Source organism: Pteronotus mesoamericanus, unplaced genomic scaffold (assembly GCF_021234165.1).
Source record: "Pteronotus mesoamericanus isolate MK-2021 breed Mesoamerican mustached bat unplaced genomic scaffold, CSHL_Meso_final scaffold_476, whole genome shotgun sequence".
Taxonomy (NCBI): domain Eukaryota; kingdom Metazoa; phylum Chordata; class Mammalia; order Chiroptera; family Mormoopidae; genus Pteronotus; species Pteronotus mesoamericanus.
The window spans coordinates 1417893-1442876 of NW_026555318.1; the positions used below are offsets into that span (position 1 = coordinate 1417893).

Consider the following 24984-nt stretch of genomic DNA (forward strand, 5'->3'; position numbering starts at 1 on the left):
CCTTCTCTATCTGTGTTTTTAAATCTCCTGTTCTTTATGGCTTTCAAAAATTTCATTATAAACTGTCTATTTTCTCCTTAGATGAAGGGGTTCTGATGGTTTAGTCTTTCTTACAGGAGAACCACTGTACTTCGGAGAATTAAGATACTAATTTGGGGTATAAAAATTAGCTTCAGCCTTAGTTAATTTCTGTAAGGGAGGCAGGTTTGCACTGCATAAACATTTCCCGGAAGTACCGAAATACAGCTCGCAGTCATCTCTGTAGCCGACTGAGTTATGTCCAAGTTTTAGGAGACATGGTAAATTGAGCATTGACTTAGAAACGTAGCTGTGGAGAGAAGAGTTTTCCCAAGTTCAATAGCACTTTCTTAAGGCGCAGCTTAGTTCATCAGAACCATCTCTTCAACATGCGTGCCTGGGTGTCTTACTTTGGATCCTTTCTGCTTTGGATGGGCACAAAGGGACATTTACTATGCAGGTCAATACTTTTTAAAGTTGTGATTTTACATGACTAATTCTGAGGACGATTCTACAATAAAATGAAGAACCCAGGACCAAGAGAAAAAAGACTGAAGTACAAGGGACCTCAATACACAGTCATAAACGGGAGGATTTGTTGAAGTGAGAGTCACATGAGGGACCCTCGAACTGAACGATATTCGTCCAGTGAGGTGTGTCACCGCATAGACTCCAAAAGAGACCTAGAAGCCTCTAGGAGTTAAATACAGAATGAAGAGTTCAATCCTAAATCACAATGGGAAGATTATACTATTGCAAGAATTACATAGGAAAGGTAATTACCTTCAGGATAGACAAAGGAGACAGCTATCCTTTCACCCATTAAACCAAAACAAATTCCATTGGGGGAAAAACTCAAAACAAAAATGAAACTGTTAACGTACTAGGAGAAATCACGAGGAATAAAGAAACTCTATTGGAAGCCAATCCTAAGACACACACACTATGTATAACGCAAATAGGAAATTAAAGTAAATAAAATCTCTCTCCAGTGACCTATCCGAAGGACTCAGTCATCACAGTGGCTCGGGAAACGTTTTCCCAGGACAAAAGGTGTTATGGAATTCGTAGAATTTCTTCAGACTCCGTCAGGGGGCTCTCTAGGACTTTTGCGCTCACAACCACTTGGAATCTGCTTTTGTTCCCTCCTATTTCTGTGACCAAAGAAGAGGCTCAGACACGTCCAATCCAATGTTGCTCCTGGGCTCCTCAGTCAGGACAAGGCAGACTCTGAGCACAAGCCAGGCCTGCTGGCAGAGGTCCAATCAGGAGCCCAGGTTGCTATGACCTGTTTGTGTCTCCCGCAAAGTAGAGACAGGGCAGAAGTGAAAATTGATCACACCTGCCCCTTGTCACCGCCTAGAACATCATGAGGAATTTGGCTTCTTAGACTTATGAGTCATTTAAGGTAGAAAGGAATCCTCCAACACATTTACTCCAATCTCTTCCATCTGATCTTTTATTCTTCCTCTGGGGCACTAGCTTAGAGTTAAATCCCTCCACCGACTACCTTTGCGGGCTGCCATCCATAAAGGATATTTGCTAAGGGGACTTGGAATAGATCCTATGACACACCCACTCATCCTATGTCAGCCCATAAGATTAAATAGATCAAGTCCCTCTCTCACAGATGCAACCAGATGACCAATGGATTAGACTCTCAAAAAATGAGGGACACTGACACATCATCGGTGGGTGCTGTGTACATTGTCCTCTTGGGGTTCAGAAGAGTCTGGGAGGGAAGGAGGGCTGACTACCGAACATCTGTTTTTGTATTATGTCTGGCACTCAGGCATCAGGTTCAACTTGAGGATGGCTTCGGGGTGGCCATTCCTCTCTTGGACTGGCCATCCTGAGAACAGAGCCAAGGACACCTCGGCTTGCTTGAGACTCTTCTCATAACATGGGGAAAGGGGAAATAAAACACACGAGTCTTTTCTTTTTTTCTTTTTAGTTTTGAAAAATACAGTTTATTCATGAAGATAAACAATATAATGAATATATTTGGTTACTTAATTTTCATCTTAAATATATCATACAGAGGCACATGATTAACATTTAGTGGTTTTGAGAGGGGATGATCTAAATTCTGCTTTTATTTTTGTCTCTATAATAAAACTATTGATAAAGTAATGAACAAAAATCATGTTACTCTACACGTTTCCCTGTATACAAGAATTCTCAGCATCTTTTATCTTATGTTCTACCAGCAGGAATATCCAATAGACCGCAACAAATTAAAAATCAAAAAGCCCACAATTTCAGAAAAAATTATAATCATCATTATTCTGTTATTATTTTTATCATTTATTGTGAGTGTTATGCTATGAAAAATTGTAGTAGAAATTGCTAAGGCCTTGAGATAAATAATAAGTATTCCATTAGTGGTTGAAAATGTTTTCATTATGGTTGAGTGTAAATTATTTTACCACCTTAGTAACAGTAAAACACAAAGATGATTAATAAAAATTTTGCTATCAATAGATTTATGTAAAATTTGACAACACCAGGCCGATAAAGCAGAATAAAGGTGTTAGCGTTCAGACGTCAGGTGATTTGGAAATGAAGCTTAGGGATGCGAAAGGTATATCAAAAACACAGTTGATCAAAAGAAAGGAAGGCAGAACAGAAATCAAATGAATATTTCATAATAAGTGGGGTCATTGAGGAGCTGGACAACAAAAAGACTTGTGCACATAGGAAGAAAGGATTAGAAAAATTGTGTCCAAGGTGACAAATATATCAAGAGTCACTCATCCCTGAAGCCCAGGTCAGAAGGACACAGTATGTCACAAACAGAAGGGATAGACGGTTATTGAAATTGTAATATTTCTAAATATGAAGTTCTCTCTGGGCTGAAAGTAGAAAGAAGTGAAGGTCTATATGTCTTCAGAATATTTGCAGGCCTCTTCATCGGCACGCTATTTAATATACCAATATTTATATTGAATATACATTGATACAGAGGGAAATGAGAAACAACTGGGGATTAAAAAAATATTTTTAGCATAATAAGAAAAACATTCCACAACATGCTAAGCACTATTTACCTTAAATATTATCTCAGTCTTTTTTTTTCTGACAGTCTCTTCAATGGGAGCTATTCGGGCTACCCAACCCAGGATCCATAGCTTTCCATCACATACTTAAACTTATCAAGAGAGCTTAAATTTTACATTCTCTCTTCTAGAAGGCTCCGTTTGGTCCTTTAATTGAATTAGAGCAAGCTGGTTATCCTTTACGCCTATAAACACTCCAGGGTTGCTCTTACATCCAAAGGAAACACATGAAGAAGGCCTGGGCTCCTTAGGAAGGAAAAAGGTCTGGCCTGGCACTGGGTTTTCACATTTCTGCAGCTCCACAGAGCGCCCCTCGTTGCTGGCATGCAGCAAGAAGGCTTTGTCTTTGGTAGGACTCAGACCTACCGTGAGTGTCTCACCATCAACAGCATTATCTGTTGTGTGTAATTGTGAGCCAGAGTAATGGAATAACACCTTATCGTTCTCTTGTTTTTTTCCAAAATCTTTAACATAGATCTCATAAGTTCCATCCGCAAAAACAAAAGTAACTGATGGATCATTGTAGGTGATCAGAGAAAAAGAATGCTCTGAAGCACCAGTTGTTCTGTTATGTTGCTGGACAGGTATATCAAAGTTAAAAGTTCTCTGAAGACCGTTCAAAGGGATGCTGACAAGCTGTGAGTAGCAGACGTGGCTTACTGTACTTTCTAGCTGTTTTATTGAATGCCTTTTGGTGTTTTTTTTTTTTTTTCCTAAAGTAACAGGTCCTGTTTCCTATGATAAGATCAGAACGTATCTACATAAACTACATCTGGTAACCTTCTTGGACTGTCTGTTGGGATTTTCTCAATCTGGAAGATTATACGAGGGTTTTTCCTGTTAAGTTGTTCATCTTTGTTGGGGAAATTATGGTGGTTCAATACTTCATTTCAGGCTTTCCTTTTCAGGCTTCCTGGTCTCCAGCAAAGGCAGGGGCAGAGTGGGCTGGAGATGCCTGAGGGGAGACTGGGGAAGGAGGCATTGGGGACAGAACTGAGAGAGTAGCCAGCTGGATACCAGAGCTGACTCATCCCCCAGAAGAGTCTTTTCATCAAAATATCCGGAGGACATCATGTTGGGAGAGGCTGACTATGCTGAATGATAGCATCATGGTTCAAGAGCTTTAGACGTCCTTGCCCAAGACACCAAATCCCACAGGATGGAACGTCAGAGCCTCTCTGAGATCCACGTGAGACGTTATCAGTGCACAGGGCACGTGAGCTTGGGGAGGTGTGAATACATTGGAAGGACCTGGGAGAATTGATCAGAACCACCCACACCCCCGAACGCTGTCTCCCCTCTCAGCAGCTCTGCCCTGGCGCACCATCGCTCACGGGGGCCACGGCCCTCCGGGCGCAGGGAGAGGCAGACCCGGAGAACTGCTGCTCTGTAGCCCCCACCGCACATCCATAGGAGAGACTGAAGCAGTTCGTAATGAAAAGGCACAGGACCTCACTCAATGTTCAGTTCAATGTAAGGTACACTCACTGCCACTCAGTATTGCCAGTGAACTGTAAATGCCAGCACTGATACGTCAACAAAAGTCACTATTATTCAGCCTCAAAAAACTCTTTCATTTGTCAAACTGAAGTGGACCTGGAAGTCGTTATGCCACGGGAAATCCATCACAGAAGCAGAAATGCTCCATGATCCCACTTGTTGAGCTATTTAAAACCCCGTCATACCGCGGTACTGGCCGGCTGCAGACTCATCATACCACGTGCTCGACGCATGTAGAGGAGGTAAAATGTCTCTCCCTTGGTGCTTTCTCAGGACTCGTCACCCGTGTTAGGGCTCATGAATCACGACGCGGCCCCACGAGAGAAAATGCTTCATCGTTAGGGCTCATCGGTTTCGGCGCTCCTTCGGAGGTTCACTAACGATGAGCACCTCGGTACCACTCACAGTCAAATAAATCGAAACAGAGGGTAATATGGTGGGTTTTAGGAAGTGGGGGAAAGAAGAAATTGGCAGCTGATGGTCAATGGGTGTACGGGTAAAGATACATGAGGTGAAGAGATTTTAGACATCGGCTCTGTACCACGGTGCCTATAGTTTTACCAATAACAACAGTATGATGCTACTAAAAGTTTTGTTAAGAGAGTAGATCTCATGCTAAGTGTTCTTAACACACACACACACAAAAGTAGGTGACGCAAGAGCCCTGCAGTGGTGATGAATAGGTTTCTCCCTTAATTGTGGAAATAGTGCTACGGTGCATGCATGAGTCCAAACTCATCAAATTGTATGCATCAGACATGTGCAGTCTTTTGTATTTTAAGCGTACCCCAATACAGCTGAGGGGAAAGAAGGAACAGCGGAATTTCAGGACTCACTTTTCCTCCTCAGAACAAGTTATTTGTTTCCCACCAGAATGGCTAGAAAATTGGTCACCATGCACATGGGGAAGGAAAAGTCCTAAGAGCCTTTCCTCATGTTAGTGATGCCCTGTTTCCCATTCAATCCTCTCTGCCCATATAACCCACAATGAATGAGCCATCAAACTAAAATGCACCTTTTAGAATCTTTATCACCCTAGGGAGTCGTGCCGGAGACTAAGGCATACAATGCCAAAAGGAAGGAACACGTGACAGGTTCTTTTGAGGAAGATGAAGCAGCAGAGACAGGTAAGCAGTGATTCAGGAAGAGAGGAACTGATGAATTCTAACTTATCAGGAAAAGTAAACAATGTCTTCCATCCATCTTGAAGAAGTTGACCAGGAAAACAAACTTTGCTAATTTGATAATTGCCAGTTTCTTAGGATAAACAACAACAAGGAAAGAGCACTACGTCTGATGACAGCAGCCCCTTAGCAGGGTATAAAAGGGGAGCTGGGGCGGGCAGACTTCCACACCTTCCAAACGTTCCAAACCACCCACCTTCCTGCAAACTCACCCAGAACCTCCACCCTCGGACACCATGGTCAACTCCTGTAGTGGATCCGTCTGCTCTGATCAGGGCTGCGGCCAGGAGACCTCCTGCGGCCCCAGCTGCTGCCAGACCACCTGCTGCAATACCACTTGCTGCCGCCCCAGCTGTTGCCCGACCTGTGTCCAGATCCCCTGCTGCCGCCCAGCCTGCTGCATTGCCAGCTGCTGCCGCCCCTCTTGTTGTGGTTCCAGCTGCTGCGGCTCCAGCTGCTGCAGGCCCACTTGCTGCACCTCTAGTTGCTGCCGCCCCACCTGCTGTGTGTCCAGCTGCTGCCGCCCGTCCTGCTGTGGCTCCAGCTGCTGCAAGCCCACCTGCTGCATCTCTAGCTGCTGCCGCCCCACCTGCTGCCAGACCCCCTGCTGCCGCCCCTCCTGCTGCATTTCCAGCTGCTGCCGCCCCTCCTGCTGTGGCTCCAGCTGCTGCGGCTCCAGCTGCTGCAGGCCCACCTGCTGCATCTCTAGCTGCTGCCGCCCCACCTGCTGCCAGACCCCTTGCTGCCGCCCCTCCTGCTGCATTTCCAGCTGCTGCCGCCCCTCCTGCTGTGGCTCCAGCTGCTGCGGCTCCAGCTGCTGCAGGCCCACCTGCTGCATCTCTACCTGCTGCCGTCCCACCTGCTGCCAGACCCCCTGCTGCCGCCCAGTCTGTTCTAGCAGCTCCTGCTGCTGATCGCCCTGACCTGTGCCCACCTGCCTGGCATCAACCACCTTCTTGACGTCGTCCAACTCAATCGAGTCATGAGAGGCCAATTGTACCACCTCTGTTCCAATGGAGTCTTAAACTGATTTTGGCCTCCAAGTAGACTCGCCCCTTCAGCCCACCATGGCCTGCCTCTCTCCCAAAGGAACCCAAAATCTGAATTTTCTCGGAAATCTCTCAACCAACACCTCTTTCCAATTGCTATACTTCTTCCCTGCCGGATTTTCTCACATGAACACCACCCTGACCCTTAAATAAATCCTCATGATCCATGCATAAAGTATAAGAGCCTTGTGTCTGACTCTTAATCCTTCTGGAATCATCATCCTTAGCCTGCCTTTGGGGCACCGTTCCCTGCGGGGAACAGACTACAGGAGGCGATACCAGGATTTCTAACTGCAGTCCCTGGGCATCCTCATGTCAGGTACTAAGAGGGTTTCCTACAGCAAGACCTGGATTCCCTGCCTGAGATCCTCCTGCGGGTGAAGGCGCAAGCTCTGGGCAGGGCAGGGCCCATCCAGGGGGCGGGCGGGGTGGGCGCATGCTCCAGCCTCTTTCCCTTAGCACGTGTCAACACTCAGAAATGTACATCGGTGCAAAGCGCAGAGCCTGGTCAGAATTTACCAGTTTTACATGCACGAGTGCAATGTATATGTGTGTGTATGTGTGTGTGTGCGTGCGCACTGGGGTATGCCATTCAACCACGTGTACTGTACAGAACTGTGGAACCACCCTCACAATTAAGATACACAGCTCTGCTCCTCCATGAGGCTTGTCCTTTGAAGTCACATTGACTCCCTCCTAAGCACCATTCAGAACCCTGGGCTCCCACTCCTCTGCTCTCCTTCTCAAAGACTGTATTCCAAGACTTTCTAGAAGTGGAATCTGGGGTGGAACCACTGGTCACAGGCTTTCCACAACACAGCGTCGTTCCCTGGAGATTGTGTGAGGTATCCGGTGTATCCAGCCTACCTGGTCCATGTTAGGGATGTACAGTGTTTGGTTTGTTCAAACATTCCCTTGTAAAGGACATCTCAACTGTTCGAAGGTCAAATTTATGTGTTCACTCACTCATTCACTATATCACTTATTCATTCCATTTTGCGGAAAAATATTATTGAGTTTCCCATCTTTCAGGCACACAAGCCACTTCTTATTGCAAACGTATTGTCCCACTTTGAATACTGTTGGATTTATCCTTCTCTGTCTGTTTTTAAATCTCCTGTTCTTCATGGCTTTCAAAAATTTCATTATACACCTTTCTATTTTCTCCTTAGATGAAGGGGTTCTGATGGTTTAGTCTTTCTTACAGGAGAACCACTGTACTTCTGAGAATTAAGATACTAATTTGGGGTATAAAAATTAGCTTCAGCCTTAGTTAATTTCTGTAAGGGAGACAGGCTTGCACTGCGTAAACATTTCCCGGAAGTACCGAAATACAGCTCGCAGTCATCTCTGTAGCCTCCTGAGTTATGTCCAAGTTTTAGGGACATGGTAAATTGAGCATTGACTTAGAAACGTAGCTGTGGAGAGAAGAGTTTTCCCAAGTTCAATAGCACTTTCTTAAGGCGCAACTTAGCTCGTCACAACCATCTCTTCAGCACGCGTGCCTGGGTGTCTTACTTTGGACCCTTTCTGCATTGGATGGGCACAAAGGGACATTTACTATGCAGGTCAATACTTTTTAAAGTTGTGATTTTACATGACTAATTCTGAGGACGATTCTACAATAAAATCAAGAACACAGGAACAAGAGATAAAAAGACTCAAGTACAAGGGACCTCAATACACAGTCATAAATGGGAGGATTTGTTGAAGTGAGAGTCACATGAGGGACCCTCAAACTGAACGATATTCGTCCAGTGAGGTGTGTCGCTGCATAGACTCCAAAAGAGACCTAGAAGCCTCTACGAGTTAAATACAGAATGAAGAGTTCAATCCTAAATCACAATGGGAAGATAATACTATTGCAAGAATTACATAGGAAAGCTAGTCACCTCTAGGATAGACAAAGGAGAGAGCTATCCATTCACCCATTAAACCAAAACAAATTCCATTGGGGGAAAAACTCAAAACAAAAATGAAACTGTTAATGTACTAGGAGAAATCACGAGGAATAAAGAAACTCTATTGGCAGCCAATCCTGAGACACACACACTATGAATAATGCAAATAGGATATTAAAGTAAATAAAAATTCTCTCCGCTGAGATATCCGAAGGACTCAGTCATCACAGTGGCTCGGGAAACATTTTCCCAGGACAAAAGGTGTTATGGAATTCGTAGAATTTCTTCAGACTCCGTGAGGGGGCTCTCTAGGACCTTTGCGCTCACAACCACTTGGAATCTGCTTTTGTTCCCTCCTATTTCTGTGACCAAAGATGAGGCTCAGACACGTCCAATCCAATGTTGCTCCTGGGCTCCTCAGTCAGGACAAGGCAGACTCTGAGCACAAGCCAGGCCTGCCGGCAGAGGTCCAATCAGGAGCCCAGGTTGCTATGACCTGTTTGTGTCTCCTGAAAAGTGGAGACAGGGCAGAAGGGAAAATTGATCCCACTCACAGCAGAACAAAATAGGACATCCTGAGGAATATGGCTTATTAGACTTATAAGTCATTCAAGGTGGAAAGGATCCTCCAATGCATTTGCTCCAGCCTCCGCCATCTGGTCTTTGATTCTTCCTCTGGGACACTAGCGTAGAGTTAAGTCCCTCCACTGACTACCTATGCGGGCTGCTTTCCAAAACAGATATTTGCTGAGGGGATTCCAATAGATCCCATGACACACCCACTCATCCGATATCAGCCCATTACTATAATTAGGGTCAGTCCCTCTCTCACATATGCAACCGGAGGATCAACAGGCCAGTGTCTCAAAAAATGAGGGACACGGACACATCATCAGTGGGGTCCTGTATACATTTTCTTCTGGGATCAAGGAGAGCCTGGGAGGAGGGAGGGCTCACTACCATAACATCTGTTTTTGTATTATGTCTGGCACTTCGGTATCAGGTTCAACTTGAAGATGGTTTCTGGGTAGCCATTCCTCTCTTGGACTGGCCGTCCTGAGGACAGAGCCACGGACACCTCGGTCTGGCTGACAGTCTTATCATAACATGTGCAACGGGAAGGAAAATATGCGAGTCTTTTCATCAAATATTTGGAGGCCGTCACATTGGGGGAGACCGACTATGCTCAATGATAGCATGGCGGTTGAAAAGCTTTTGACATCTGACACGGTCTTCGTGATGATCAGTGTTGGACGTTTTCAGAGCAACCGAACCGCAGCCTGTGCGTCTCGCACCGTCTCCTGTGAAAAGACGAAACCGGCTGCGTAGCCGTCTCCCTTTGCCTCGTAACCATGTCCACCAACGAGAAGGCTAATTCACCAGCTGCCCGCCTTGACAGATTTAAGAACAAGGGGAAAGACAGTACGGAAATGAGACGCCTCCGAATAGAAGTTAATGTGGACCTGAGAAAAGCTAAGAAGGATGAACAGATGCTGAAAAGGAGAAATGTAAGCTCGTTTCCTGATGATGCTACTTCTCCACTGTAGGGAAACCGCAACAACCAGGGCATTATAATGGGTCTGTTGAGGACATTGTCAAAGGCATAAATAGCAACAGTTTGGAAAGCCAACTCCAAGCTACCCAGGCTGCAAGGAAACTGCTTTCTAGGGGAAAACAACCACCCATAGACAACATAATCCGGGCTGGTTTCATTCCAAAATTTGTGTCCTTCTTGGGCAGAACTGATTGGAGTCCCATTCAGTTTGAATCTGCCTGGGCCCTCACTGACATTGCTTCCGGAACATCGGAACAGACCAAGGCTGTAGTAGATGGAGGTGCTATCCCAGCATTCATTTCTGTTGGCATCTCCTCATGCTCACATCAGGGAACAAGCTGTATGGGCTCTAGGAAACACTGCAGGTGATGGTTCGGTTTTCCGAGACTTGGTCATCAAGGACGGTGCAGTTGATCCTCTGTTAGCTCTTCTCGCAGTTTCTGATATGTCATCTTTAGCATGCGGTTACTTACGTATCTTACCTGGACACTTTCAAGCCTTTGTCGCAACAAGAATCCTGCACCCCCATCAGATGCTGTTGAGCAGATTCTTCCTACTTTAGTTCGTCTCCTGCATCATGATGACCCAGAAGTATTAGTGGAGAGCTGCCGGGCCATCTCCTATCTTACTGGTGGCCCAAATCAACGGATTGACACGCTTGTGAAAACAGGAGTTGTGCCCCAACTGGTGAAGCTCCTGGGAGCTACTGAATTGCCAATTGTGACTCCTGCGCTGAGAGCCAGAGGAAATATCGTCACTGGGACCGATGAACAGACTCAGGTGGTAATAGATGCGGGAGCACTTGCAGTCTTTCCCAGCCTGTTAATGAACTCTAAGACTAATATTCAGAAGGAAGCTACGTGGACAATGTCAAACATCACAGCTGGCCGTCAGGACCAGATACAGCAAGTTGTGGATCATGGATTAGTCCCATTCCTCGTTGTTGTTCTGTCTAAGGCAGACTTGAAGATATAAAAGGAAGCTGTATGGGCTGTGACCAACTATACAAGCGGTGGAACAGTTGAGCAGATTGTATCCCTTGTTCACTGTGGCATAATAGAACCATTGGATAACCTCTTAACTGTGAAAGATACCAAAATTATCCTGGTTATTCTGGATGCCATTTCAGATATTTTCCAGGCTGCTGAGAAACTAGGTGAAACTGAGAAACTTAGGATAATGATCGAAGAACGTGGAGGTTTGGACAAAATTAAGCTCTACAAAACCATGAAAGTGAATCTGGATACAAAGCTTCATTGAACTTGATTGAGAAGTATTTCTCTGCAGAGGAAGAGGAAGATCAGAATGTTGTGCCAGAAACTACCTCTGATGGTTATACGTTCCAAGTTCAGGATGGCACTCCTGGGACCTTGAACTTCTAGATGGTACAGCTGAGGCATAAAGTGTTGTCTGTTGTGTACTATTCTTGGTATAAGTTTGTGTTAACCATTTCTCTACTAAGAACTCTTTCTAAATGTGGTTTGATATTGTAGCACTTACAATGGAACTATACTTGAACAGTTCCAAACTGTACATAGTGTATGAAACGTCTCCTCTCAATGGGTTTCTTTTTCTAATTGTGAAATTTATTATCTTACAGTGTCCTGTAAATAAAGATTAAGTTCCACCATTTAAAAAAAAAAAAAAAGCTTTTGACACCCTTGTCGAAGACACCACATCTCACAGGACGGATTGTGACAGCCTCTCTGAGATCTACATGAGACGTTATCAGTGCACAGGGCCCGTGAGCTTGGGGAGCTGTGAATACATTGGAAGGACCTGGGAGAATTGATCAGAACCACCCACACCCCCGAACGCTGTCTCCCCTCTCAGCAGCCCTGCCCTGGCGCACCATCCCTCACGGGGGCCACGGCCCTCCGGGCGCAGGGAGAGGCAGACCCGGAGAACTGCTGCTCTGTAGCCCCCACCGCACATCCATAGGAGAGACTGAAGCAGTTCGTAATGAAAAGGCACAGGACCTCACTCAATGTTCAGTTCAATGTAAGGCACACTTACTGCCACTCAGTATCGCCATTGAACTGTAAATGCCAGCACTGATACGTCAACAAAAGTCACTATTATTCAGCCTCAAAAAATTCTTTCATTTGTCAAACTGAAGTGGACCAGGAAGTCGTTATGCCACGGGAAATCCGTCACAGAAGCAGAAACGCTCCATGATCCCACTTATTGAGCACTTAAAACCCTGTCATACCGCGGTACTGGCCGGCTGCAGACTCGTCATACCACGTGCTCGACGCATGTAGAGGAGGTAAAATGTCTCTCCCTTGGTGCTTTCTCAGGACTCGTCACCCGTGTTAGGGCTTATGAATCACGACGCCGCCCCGTGAGAGAAAATGCTTCATCGTTAGGGCTCATCGGTGGGCGCTCCTTAGGAGGTTCACAGTGAGTAAGGACAAGCACCCAGGTACCACTCACAGTCAAATTCATCAAAGCAGAGGATAAAGTGGTGGGCGTTAGGATCTGGGGGAAGGAGGAAATGGGTAGCCGTTGGTCAACGGGTGTAAGGCTAAAGACACACAAGGTGAACAGATTTTAGACTTTGGCTCGGCAACACTGTGCCTATACTTTTACCAATAACAACAGTATGATGCTACTAAAAATTTTGTTCAGAGAGTAGATCTCAACCTAAGTGTTCTGAACACACACTCAATCTTGGGGACACAAGACCCTGTAGTGATGATGAATAGGTTTCTACCTTAATTGTGGAAAGAGTACTACGGTGCATGCATGAGTCCAAACTCATGAAATTGTACGCAATAGACATGTGCAATCTTTTGTATATGAAGCGTACCCCAATACAGCTGAGGGGAAAGAAGGAGCATCAGAATTTCAGGGCTCGTTTTTCCTCCGCAGGACAAGTTATTTGTTTCGCACGGGAAAATCTAGAAAATTGGACCCCATACACATGGGGAAGGAAAAGTCCTAAGAGCCGTCTTCTCAAGATAGTAATGCCCTGTTTCCCATTCAGTCTTCTCTGCCCACCGGACACACAGTGAATGAGCCATCAAACTAAAACGCACCTAATTAGAATCTTTATCACCGAAGGGAAGACCTGCTGGGCCACGCAACGTAAGACAAAGACATACAATGTGCAAAGGAAGGGAACAGGGGACCGCTTCCTCTGAGGAAGCTGAAGGAGGACAGGCACGGAAGAGGTGATTCAGGAAGAGCTCAAGTGATGAATCCTAATCCATCCGGAAAAGTAAACAATGTTTTCATCCATCTGGAAAAGGTTAACCCGGAAAACTAACTTGAAAATCTCCTGTTAATGAGGAAGAACGATGACAGGCAGAGAGCGCTACACCCATGACAGCAGCCCCTTAGCAGGGTATAAAAGGGGAGCAGGGCAGGCGGACTTCCACACCTTCCATCCCGCCTGCCCGGAAACTCACTCCGACCCTCCACCCTCTGACACCATGGTCAACTCCTGTAGTGGATCCGTCTGCTCAGACCAGGGCTGCGGCCAGGAGACCTGCTGCCGCCCCGGCTGCTGTGTGTCCAGCTGCTGCCGCCCCTCTGGCTGTGGCTCCAGCTGCTGCAGGCCCACCGGCTGCATCCTTGGCTGCTGCCCAACCCCCTGCTGCCGCCCCACATCCTGTGTGACAAGCTGCTGCAGCCCCTCCTGCGGTGGTTCCACTTGCAGCAGCCCCACCTGCTGCAGGCCACCCTGCTGCATCTCTAGCTGCTGCCGCCCCACCTGCTGCCAGACCCCCTGCTGCCGCCCCTCCTGCAGTGGCACCAGCTGCTGCCTTTCCAGCTGCTGCCGCCCCTCCTGCAGCGGCACCAGCTGCTGCGGCTCTGGCCGCTGCAGGCCCACCGGCTGCATCCTCGGCTGCTGCCCAACGCCCTGCTGCCGCCCCACGGCCTGCATGACCAGCTGCTGCAGCCCACCCTGCAGTGGTTCCAGCTGCAGCAGCTCCAACTGCTGCAGGCCACCCTGCTGCACCTCTAGCTGCTGCTGCCGAACCTGCTGCATATCCAGCTGCTGCCGCCCCACCTGCTGCCAGAGCCCCTACTGCCGCCCCACTGGCTGCATTTCCAGCTGCTGCCGCCCTTCCTGCTGCGGCTCCAGCTGCTGCAGGCCCACCTGCTGCATCTCTAGCTGCTGCCGTCCCACCTCCTGCCAGACCCCCTGCTGCCGCCCAGTCTGTTCTAGCAGCTCCTGCTGCTGATCGCCCTGACCTGTGCCCACCTGCCTGGCATCAACCATCTTCTTAATGTCGTCCAACTCAAACGAGTCATGAGAGGCCAATTGTACCACCTCTGTTCCAATGGAGTCTTAAACTGATTTTGGCCTCCAAGTAGACTCGCCCCTTCAGCCCACCATGGCCTGCCTCTTTCCCAAAGGAACCCAAAATCTGAATTTTCTTGGAAATCTCTCAACCAACACATCTTCCCAATTACTGTACTTCTTCCCTGCTGGATTTTCTCACATGAACACCACCCTGACCCTTAAATAAATCCTCATGATCCATGCATAAAAGTACAAGAGCCTTGTGTCTGACTCTTATTCCTTCTGGAATCATCATCCTTAGCCTGCTGTTGGGGCACCGTTCCCTGCGGGGTACAGACTACAGGAGGCGATAGCAGGATTTCTAACAGCGGTCCCTCGGCATCCTCATGTCATGTACTAAGAGGGTGTCCTACAGCAAGACCTGGGTTCCCTGCCTGAGACCCTCCTGCGGGTGAAGGCGCAAGCTCTGGGCAGGGCAGGGCCCATCCAGGGGGCGGGCGGGGTGGGCGCATGCTCCAGCCTCTTTCCCTTAGCACGTGTCAACACTCAGAAATGTACATCGGTGCAAAGCGCAGAGCCTGGTCAGAATTTACAAGTTTACATGCACGAGTGTAATGTGTATGTGTGTATATGTGTGTGTGTGCGTGCGCACTGGGGTATGCCGTTCAACCACGTGTACTGTACAGAACTGTGGAACCACCCTCACAGTTAAGATACACAGCTCTGCTCCTCCATGAGGCCTGTCATCTGTAGGCACAGCCACTCCCTCCCACTCTCCACCCTGAACCCCGGGCTCCCACTCCTCTGCTCTCCTTCTCAAAGACTGTATCCCAAGCCTCTTCTACAAGTGGAATCCGGGGCAGAACCACTGGTGACTGGCTTTCCACAACACAGCGTGGTTCCCTCGAAATTGGGCGAGGTATCCGGTGTATCCATAGCGGGTCCATGTGGGATGTACAGTGTTTGGTTTGTTCAAACATTCCCTTGTAAAGGACATCTTAACTGTTCGAAGGTCAAATTTATGTGTTCACTCACTCATTCACTATTTCACTTATTCATTCCATTTTGCAGATAAATATTATTGAGTTTTCCATCTTTCAGGCACACAAGCCACTTCTTATTGCAAATGTATTGTCCCAGTTTGAATACTGTTGGATTTATCCTTCTCTATCTGTGTTTTTAAATCTCCTGTTCTTTATGGCTTTCAAAAATTTCATTATACACCTTTCTATTTTCTCCTTAGATGAAGGGGTTCTGATGGTTTAGTCTTTCTTACAGGAGAACCACTGTACTTCGGAGAATTAAGATACTAATTTGGGGTATAAAAATTAGCTTCAGCCTTAGTTAATTTCTGTAAGGGAGGCAGGCTTGCACTGCATAAACATTTCCCGGAAGTACAGAAATACAGCTCGCAGTCATCTCTGTAGCCGACTGAGTTATGTCCAAGTTTTAGGAGACATGGTAAATTGAGCATTGACTTAGAAACGTAGCTGTGGAGAGAAGAGTTTTCCCAAGTTCAATAGCACTTTCTTAAGGCGCAGCTTAGCTCATCAGAACCATCTCTTCAACATGCGTACCTGGGTGTCTTACTTTGGACCCTTTCTGCTTTGGATGGGCACAAAGGGACATTTACTATGCAGGTCAATACTTTTTAAAGTTGTGATTTTACATGACTAATTCTGAGGACGATTCTACAATAAAATGAAGAACCCAGGACCAAGAGAAAAAAGACTGAAGTACAAGGGACCTCAATACACAGTCATAAACGGGAGGATTTGTTGAAGTGAGAGTCACATGAGGGACCCTCGAACTGAACGATATTCGTCCAGTGAGGTGTGTCGCCGCATAGACTCCAAAACAGACCTAGAAGCCTCTAGGAGTTAAATACAGAATGAAGAGTTCAATCCTAAATCACAATGGGAAGATTATACTATTGCAAGAATTACATAGGAAAGGTAATTACCTTCAGGATAGCCAAAGGAGACAGCTATCCTTTCACCCATTAAACCAAAACAAATTCCATTGGGGGAAAAACTCAAAACAAAAATGAAACTGTTAACGTACTAGGAGAAATCACAAGGAATAAAGAAACTCTATTGGAAGCCAATCCTAAGACACACACACTATGAATAATGCAAATAGGAAATTAAAGTAAATAAAAACTCTCTCTGCTGAGATATCCGAAGGACTCAGTCATCACAGTGGCTCGGGAAACGTTTTCCCAGGACAAAAGGTGTTATGGAATTCGTAGAATTTCTTCAGACTCCGTCAGGGGGCTCTCTAGGACTTTTGCGCTCACAACCACTTGGAATCTGCTTTTGTTCCCTCCTATTTCTGTGACCAAAGAAGAGGCTCAGACACGTCCAATCCAATGTTGCTCCTGGGCTCCTCAGTCAGGACAAGGCAGACTCTGAGCACAAGCCAGGCCTGCTGGCAGAGGTCCAATCAGGAGCCCAGGTTGCTATGACCTGTTTGTGTCTCCCGCAAAGTAGAGACAGGGCAGAAGTGAAAATTGATCACACCTGCCCCTTGCCACCGCCTAGAACATCCTGAGGAATTTGGCTTCTTAGACTTATGAGTCATTTAAGGTAGACAGGAATCCTCCAACACATTTACTCCAATCTCTTCCATCTGATCTTTTATTCTTCCTCTGGGGCACTAGCTTAGAGTTAAATCCCTCCACCGACTACCTTTGCGGGCTGCCATCCATAAAGGATATTTGCTAAGGGGACTTGGAATAGATCCTATGACACACCCACTCATCCTATGTCAGCCCATAAGATTAAATAGATCAAGTCCCTCTCTCACATATGCAACCAGATGACCAACGGATTAGACTCTCAAAAAATGAGGGACACTGGCACATCATCGGTGGGGGCTGTGTACATTGTCCTCTTGGGGGTGAGAAGAGTCTGGGAGGGAGGGAGGGCTCTCTACCCAACCTGTTTTTGTATTATATCTGGCACTTAGGCATCAGGTTCAACCTGAGGATGGCTTCGGGGTGGTCATTCCTCTCTTGGACTGGCCATCCTGAGAACAGAGCCAAGGACACCTCGGCTTGCTTGAGACTCTTCTCATAACATGGGGAAAGGGGAAATAAAACACACGAGTCTTTTCTTTTTTTCTTTTTAGTTTTGAAAAATACAGTTTATTCATGAAGATAAACAATATAATGAATATATTTGGTTACTTAATTTTCATCTTAAATATATCATACAGAGGCACATGATTAACATTTAGTGGTTTTGAGAGGGGATGATCTAAATTCTGCTTTTATTTTTGTCTCTATAATAAAACTATTGATAAAGTAATGAACAAAAATCATGTTACTCTACACGTTTCCCTGTATACAAGAATTCTCAGCATCTTTTATCTTATGTTCTACCAGCAGTAATATCCAATAGACCGCAACAAATTAAAAATCAAAAAGCCCACAATTTCAGAAAAAATTATAATCATCATTATTGTGTTATTATTTTTATCATTTATTGTGAGCGTTAAGCTATGAAAAATTGTAGTAGAAATTGCTAAGGCCTTGAGATAAATAATAATATTCCATTAGTGGTTGAAAATGTTATCATTATGGTTGAGTGTAAATTATTTTACCACCTTAGTAACAGTAAAACACAAAGATGATTAATAAAAATTTTGCTATCAATAGATTTATGTAAAATTTGACAACACCAGGCCGATAAAGCAGAATAAAGGTGTTAGCGTTCAGATGTCAGGTGATTTGGAAATGAAGCGTAGGGATGCAAAAGGTATATCAAAAACACAGTTGATCAAAAGAAAGGAAGGCAGAACAGAAATCAAATGAATATTTCATAATAAGTGGGGTCATTGAGGAGCTGGACAACAAAAAGACTTGTGCACATAGGAAGAAAGGATTAGAAAAATTGTGTCCAAGGTGACAAATATATCAAGAGTCACTCATCCCTGAAGCCCAGGTCAGAAGGACACAGTATGTCACAAACAGAAGGGATAGACGGTTATTGAAATTGTAATATTTCTAAATATGAAGTTCTCTCTGGGCTGAAAGTAGAAAGAAGTGAAGGTCTATATGTCTTCAGAATATTTGCAGGCCTCTTCATCGGCACGCTATTTAATATACCAATATTTATATTGAATATACATTGATACAGAGGGAAATGAGAAACAACTGGGGATTAAAAAAAATATATTTAGCATAATAAGAAAAACATTCCACAACATGCTAAGCACTATTTACCTTAAATATTATCTCAGTCTTTTTTTTTCTGACAGTCTCTTCAAAGGGAGCTATTCGGGCTACCCAACCCAGGATCCATAGCTTTCCATCACATACTTAAACTTATCAGGAGAGCTTAAATTTTACATTCTCTCTTCTAGAAGGCTCCGTTTGGTCCTTTAATTGAATTAGAGCAAGCTGGTTATCCTTTACGCCTATAAACACTCCAGGATTGCTCTTACATCCAAAGGAAACACATGAAGAAGGCCTGGGCTCCTTAGGAAGGAAAAAGGTCTGGCCTGGCATTGGGTTTTCACATTTCTGCAGCTCCACAGAGCGCCCCTCGTTGCTGGCATGCAGCAAGAAGGCTTTGTCTTTGGTAGGACTCAGACCTACCGTGAGTGTCTCACCATCAACAGCATTATCTGTTGTGTGTAATTGTGAGCCAGAGTAATGGAATAACACCTTATCGTTCTCTTGTTTTTTCCCAAAATCTTTAACATAGATCTCATAACTTCCATCCGCAAAAACAAAAGTAACTGATGGATCATTGTAGGTGATCAGGGACAAAGAATGCTCTGAAGCACCAGTTGTTCTGTTTTGTTGCTGGACAGGTATATCAAAGTTAAAAGTTCTCTGAAGACCGTTCAAAGGGATGCTGACAAGCTGTGAGTAGCAGACGTGGCTTACTGTACTTTCTAGCTGTTTTATTGAATGCCTTTTGGTGTTTTTTTTTTCCTAAAGTAACAGGTCCTGTTTCCTATGATAAGGCCAGAACATACCTGCATAAACTACATCTGGCAACCTTCTTGGACTGTCGGGATTTTCTCAACCTGGAAGATTATACGAGGGTTTTTCCTGTTAAGTTGTTCATCTTTGTTGGGGAAATTATGGTGGTTGAATACTTCATTTCAGGCTTTCCTTTTCAGGCTTCCTGGTCTCCAGCAAAGGCAGGGGCAGAGTGGGCTGGAGACGCATGAGGGGAGACTGGGAAAGGAGGCTTTGGGGACAGAACTGAGAGAGTAGCCAGCTGGACACCAGAGCTGACTCATCCCCCAGAAGAGTCTTTTCATCAAAATATCCGGAGGACATCATGTTGGGAGAGGCTGACTATGCTGAATGATAGCATCATGGTTCAAGAGCTTTAGACGTCCTTGCCCAAGACACCAAATCCCACAGGATGGAACGTCAGAGCCTCTCTGAGATCCACGTGAGACGTTATCAGTGCACAGGGCCCGTGAGCTTGGGGAGCTGTGAATACATTGGAAGGACCTGGGAGAATTGATCAGAACCACCCACACCCCCGAACGCTGTCTCCCCTCTCAGCAGCCCTGCCCTGGCGCACCATCACTCACGGGGGCCACAGCACTCCGGGCGCAGGGAGAGGCAGACCCGGAGAACTGCTGCTCTGTGGTCCCCACCGCACATCCATAGGAGAGACTGAAGCAGTTCGTAACGAAATGGCACAGGACCTCCCTCAATGTTCAGTTCAATGTAAGGCACACTTACTGCCACTCAGTATTGCCAGTGAACTGTAAATGCCAGCACTGATACGTCAACAAAAGTCACTATTATTCAGCCTCAAAAAACTCTTTCATTTGTCAAACTGAAGTGGACCTGGAAGTCGTTATGCCACGGGAAATCCATCACAGAAGCAGAAACGCTCCATGATCCCACTTGTTGAGCTATTTAAAACCCGTCATACCGCGGTACTGGCCGGCTGCAGACTCGTCATACCACGTGCTCGACGCATGTAGAGGAGGTAAAATGTCTCTCCCTTGGTGCTTTCTCAGGACTCGTCACCCGTGTTAGGGCTCATGAATCACGACGCGGCCCCACGAGAGAAAATGCTTCATCGTTAGGGCTCATCGGTTTCGGCGCTCCTTCGGAGGTTCACTAACGATGAGCACCTCGGTACCACTCACAGTCAAATAAATCGAAACAGAGGGTAATATGGTGGGTTTTAGGAAGTGGGGGAAAGAAGAAATTGGCAGCTGATGGTCAATGGGTGTACGGGTAAAGATACATGAGGTGAAGAGATTTTAGACATCGGCTCTGTACCACGGTGCCTATAGTTTTACCAATAACAACAGTATGATGCTACTAAAAGTTTTGTTAAGAGAGTAGATCTCATGCTAAGTGTTCTTAACACACACACACACAAAAGTAGGTGACGCAAGAGCCCTGCAGTGGTGATGAATAGGTTTCTCCCTTAATGTGGAAACAGTGCTACGGTGCATGCATGAGTCCAAACTCATCAAATTGTATGCATCAGACATGTGCAGTCTTTTGTATTTTAAGCGTACCCCAATACAGCTGAGGGGAAAGAAGGAACAGCGGAATTTCAGGACTCACTTTTCCTCCTCAGAACAAGTTATTTGTTTCCCACCAGAATGGCTAGAAAATTGGTCACCATGCACATGGGGAAGGAAAAGTCCTAAGAGCCTTTCCTCATGTTAGTGATGCCCTGTTTCCCATTCAATCCTCTCTGCCCATATAACCCACAATGAATGAGCCATCAAACTAAAATGCACCTTTTAGAATCTTTATCACCCTAGGGAGTCGTGCCGGAGACTAAGGCATACAATGCCAAAAGGAAGGAACACGTGACAGGTTCTTTTGAGGAAGATGAAGCAGCAGAGACAGGTAAGCAGTGATTCAGGAAGAGAGGAACTGATGAATTCTAACTTATCAGGAAAAGTAAACAATGTCTTCCATCCATCTTGAAGAAGTTGACCAGGAAAACAAACTTTGCTAATTTGATAATTGCCAGTTTCTTAGGATAAACAACAACAAGGAAAGAGCACTACGTCTGATGACAGCAGCCCCTTAGCAGGGTATAAAAGGGGGAGCTGGGGCGGGCAGACTTCCACACCTTCCAAACGTTCCAAACAACCCACCTTCCTGCAAACTCACCCAGAACCTCCACCCTCGGACACCATGGTCAACTCCTGTAGTGGATCCGTCTGCTCTGATCAGGGCTGCGGCCAGGAGACCTCCTGCGGCCCCAGCTGCTGCCAGACCACCTGCTGCAATACCACTTGCTGCCGCCCCAGCTGTTGCCCGACCTGTGTCCAGATCCCCTGCTGCCGCCCAGCCTGCTGCATTGCCAGCTGCTGCCGCCCCTCTTGTTGTGGTTCCAGCTGCTGCGGCTCCAGCTGCTGCAGGCCCACTTGCTGCACCTCTAGTTGCTGCCGCCCCACCTGCTGTGTGTCCAGCTGCTGCCGCCCATCCTGCTGCGGCTCCAGCTGCTGCAGGCCCACCTGCTGCATCTCTAGCTGCTGCCGCCCCACCTGCTCCAACCCCTCTGCCCCCCTCCTCTGCTTTCCAGCTGCTGCCGCCCCTCCTGCTGTGGCTCCAGCTGCTGCGGCTCCAGCTGCTGCAGGCCCACCTGCTGCATCTCTAGCTGCTGCCGCCCCACCTGCTGCCAGACCCCTTGCTGCCGCCCCTCCTGCTGCATTTCCAGCTGCTGCCGCCCCTCCTGCTGTGGCTCCAGCTGCTGCGGCTCCAGCTGCTGCAGGCCCACCTGCTGCATCTCTAGCTGCTGCCGTCCCACCTGCTGCCAGACCCCCTGCTGCCGCCCAGTCTGTTCTAGCAGCTCCTGCTGCTGATCGCCCTGACCTGTGCCCACCTGCCTGGCATCAACCACCTTCTTGACGTCGTCCAACTCAATCGAGTCATGAGAGGCCAATTGTACCACCTCTGTTCCAATGGAGTCTTAAACTGATTTTGGCCTCCAAGTAGACTCGCCCCTTCAGCCCACCATGGCCTGCCTCTCTCCCAAAGGAACCCAAAATCTGAATTTTCTCGGAAATCTCTCAACCAACACGTCTTCCCAATTGCTGTACTTCTTCCCTGCCGGATTTTCTCACATGAACACCACCCTGACCCTTAAATAAATCCTCATGATCCATGCATAAAAGTATAAGAGCCTTGTGTCTGACTCTTATTCCTTCTGGAATCATCATCCTTAGCCTGCCTTTGGGGCACCGTTCCCTGCGGGGAACAGACTACAGGAGGCGATACCAGGGTTTCTAACTGCAGTCCCTCGGCATCCTCATGTCATGTACTAAGAGGGTTTCCTACAGCAAGACCTGGATTCCCTGCCTGAGATCCTCCCGCGGGTGAAGGCGCAAGCTCTGGGCAGGGCAGGGCCCATCCAGGGGGCGGGCGGGGTGGGCGCATGCTCCAGCCTCTTTCCCTTAGCACGTGTCAACACTCAGAAATGTACATCGGTGCAAAGCGCAGAGCCTGGTCAGAATTTACCAGTTTTACATGCACGAGTGCAATGTGTATGTGTGTGTATGTGTGTGTGTGCGTGCGCACTGGGGTATGCCATTCAGCCACGTGTACTGTACAGAACTGTGGAACCACCCTCACAATTAAGATACACAGCTCTGCTCCTCCATGAGGCTTGTCCTTTGTAGTCACAGCCACTCCCTCCTAAGTACCATTGAGAACCCTGGGCTCCCACTCCTCTGCTCTCCATCTCAAAGACTGTATTTCAAGCCGTTTCTACAAGTAAAAATCCGGGGCAGAATCACTGGTGACTGGCTTTCCACACGTAGCATCGTTTCTTGGAGATCAGAGCTGATCCCTGTTATGTACATACGTAGTTTGGTTTGTTCAACCATTCCCTTGTAAAGACATCTCAACTGTTTTACGAACGTCAAATTTATGTGTTCACTCACTCATTCACTATATCACTTATTCATTCCATTTTTACGGAAAAATATTACGTTGAGTTTCCCATCTTTCAGGCACACAAGCCACTTCTTCATTGCAAACGTATTGTCCCTAATTTTAATACTTTTGGATTTATCCTTCTCTGTCTTTTTTAATCTTCCTGTTTCTTCACGGCTTTCAAAAGTTTCATTATAAACCTATCTATGTTCTTCTTAGACAAAGGGGTTCTGATAGTTTAGTCTTTCTTACAGGAGAAACATTTTTTTTTATGAGAATTAAGATACTATTTTGGGGGGGAAATTATCAGTTTATGTCTTAGTTAATTTGTCTATGGGAGACAGGGTTGCACGGTGTAAATATTTGCCTGAAGTACAGAAATACAGCTCGCAGTCATCTCTCTAGCCTAATGAGTTATGTCCAAGACTTAGGAGACATAAATTGAGCATTGACTTAGAAACATAGCTGTGGAGAGAAGAGTTTTCCCCACGTTCAATATAACTTTCCTGAGTCACAACAGAGCTCAGCAGAGCTATGTCATCAGCACGCGTGCCTTGGTATTTTATTTTGGATTCTATCTGCTTTAAATGGACACAAAGGGACATTTAGTATAAAAATGAATACGTTTTAAAGTTGTGATTTTACATGACTAATTCTGAGAACAATTCTAAAATAAAATCAAGAACACAGGAACAAGAGAAAAAATAGTCAAATACAAGGGACCTCAATACACAGTCATAAACAAATGGATTTGTAGAAGTGAGAGTCGCACGAGAGACCCTCAACCCCAGTGTTATTCGCAGAGTGAGGTGTTCCCCGAATAGACATGAAAGGAGACATAAAACCCTACAAGATTTAAATACAGAATAAAAAGTTCAGTCCTAAATCAGAATGGGAAGGAAAGACTATTGCAAGGATTACATAGGAAAGGTAGTTACCTTCTGGATAGGCAAAGGAGACAGCTATCCATTCACCCATTAAACCAAACAAATTCCATTGGGGGAAAAACTCAATATAAAAATGAAACTGTTAAGGTACTAGAAGAAATCATGAGGAATAAAGAAACTGTATTTGAAGCCAATCCTACGAAACAAAACTGTGAAAAACACATCTAGTAAGTTAAAGAAAAACTCTCTCCACTGAGTTATCAGTAGGACTCAGTCATCACAGCACCTTGGAGACACCCTTTGTACAGAAGAAAAGGTTTTATGGAATCTTAGAATTTCTTCAGACTCCGTGAGGGGGCTCTCTAGGACCTTCGCCCTCACAACCACTTGAAATCTGGGTTTGTTCCCTCCTATTTCTGTGACAAAAGATGAGTCTCAGACACTTCCAATCAGACGCTGCTCCTGGGTTCATCACAGTCATGACCAGGCAGAGTCTGAGTACCAGCCACACCTCCCAGCAAAGGTCCAATCAGGAGCCCAGGTTGCTATGATCTGTTTGTGTCTCCTGAAAGGCAGAGCCAGGGCAGAAATGAAAATTGCCCACACATGTTTCCTGACACCAAATAAAACATCTTGAGGAATTTGGCTTATTAGACTTATAAGTCATTTAAGGTAGAAAGGAATCC

The 24984-nt window shown here is 46.1% G+C and overlaps 2 protein-coding genes and 4 pseudogenes across 3 annotated transcripts; 4 read left to right on the top strand and 2 right to left on the bottom strand.

The window, feature by feature from the left end:
* Window positions 1-3173: 3173 nt before the first annotated feature.
* LOC129086940 (interleukin-33-like) lies at window positions 3174-3966 on the bottom strand (annotated as a pseudogene).
* A 2031-nt stretch (window positions 3967-5997) lies between these two features.
* LOC129087073 (keratin-associated protein 4-4-like) lies at window positions 5998-6675 on the top strand. The gene is made up of 2 exons (XM_054593879.1): window positions 5998-6112; window positions 6155-6675. The coding sequence occupies exons 1-2, from the start codon at window positions 5998-6000 to the stop codon at window positions 6673-6675; spliced, it is 636 nt and encodes a 211-aa protein (XP_054449854.1).
* Window positions 6676-10063: 3388 nt separating this feature from the next.
* LOC129086908 (importin subunit alpha-1-like) lies at window positions 10064-11648 on the top strand (annotated as a pseudogene).
* Window positions 11649-13703: 2055 nt separating this feature from the next.
* LOC129087074 (keratin-associated protein 4-12-like) lies at window positions 13704-14459 on the top strand. 2 transcript variants are annotated; one of them, XM_054593882.1, is made up of 3 exons: window positions 13704-13797; window positions 13933-14053; window positions 14234-14459. In XM_054593882.1, the coding sequence occupies exons 1-3, from the start codon at window positions 13704-13706 to the stop codon at window positions 14457-14459; spliced, it is 441 nt and encodes a 146-aa protein (XP_054449857.1). The 2 variants fall into 2 exon arrangements, with proteins under 2 accessions (XP_054449857.1, XP_054449855.1); XM_054593880.1 differs by having other exon boundaries at window positions 13704-13828; window positions 13934-14459.
* Window positions 14460-18846: 4387 nt separating this feature from the next.
* Window positions 18847-19662, bottom strand: LOC129086934 (interleukin-33-like; annotated as a pseudogene).
* Window positions 19663-21668: 2006 nt separating this feature from the next.
* On the top strand, window positions 21669-22435 carry LOC129086880 (keratin-associated protein 4-3-like; annotated as a pseudogene).
* Window positions 22436-24984: the final 2549 nt, after the last annotated feature.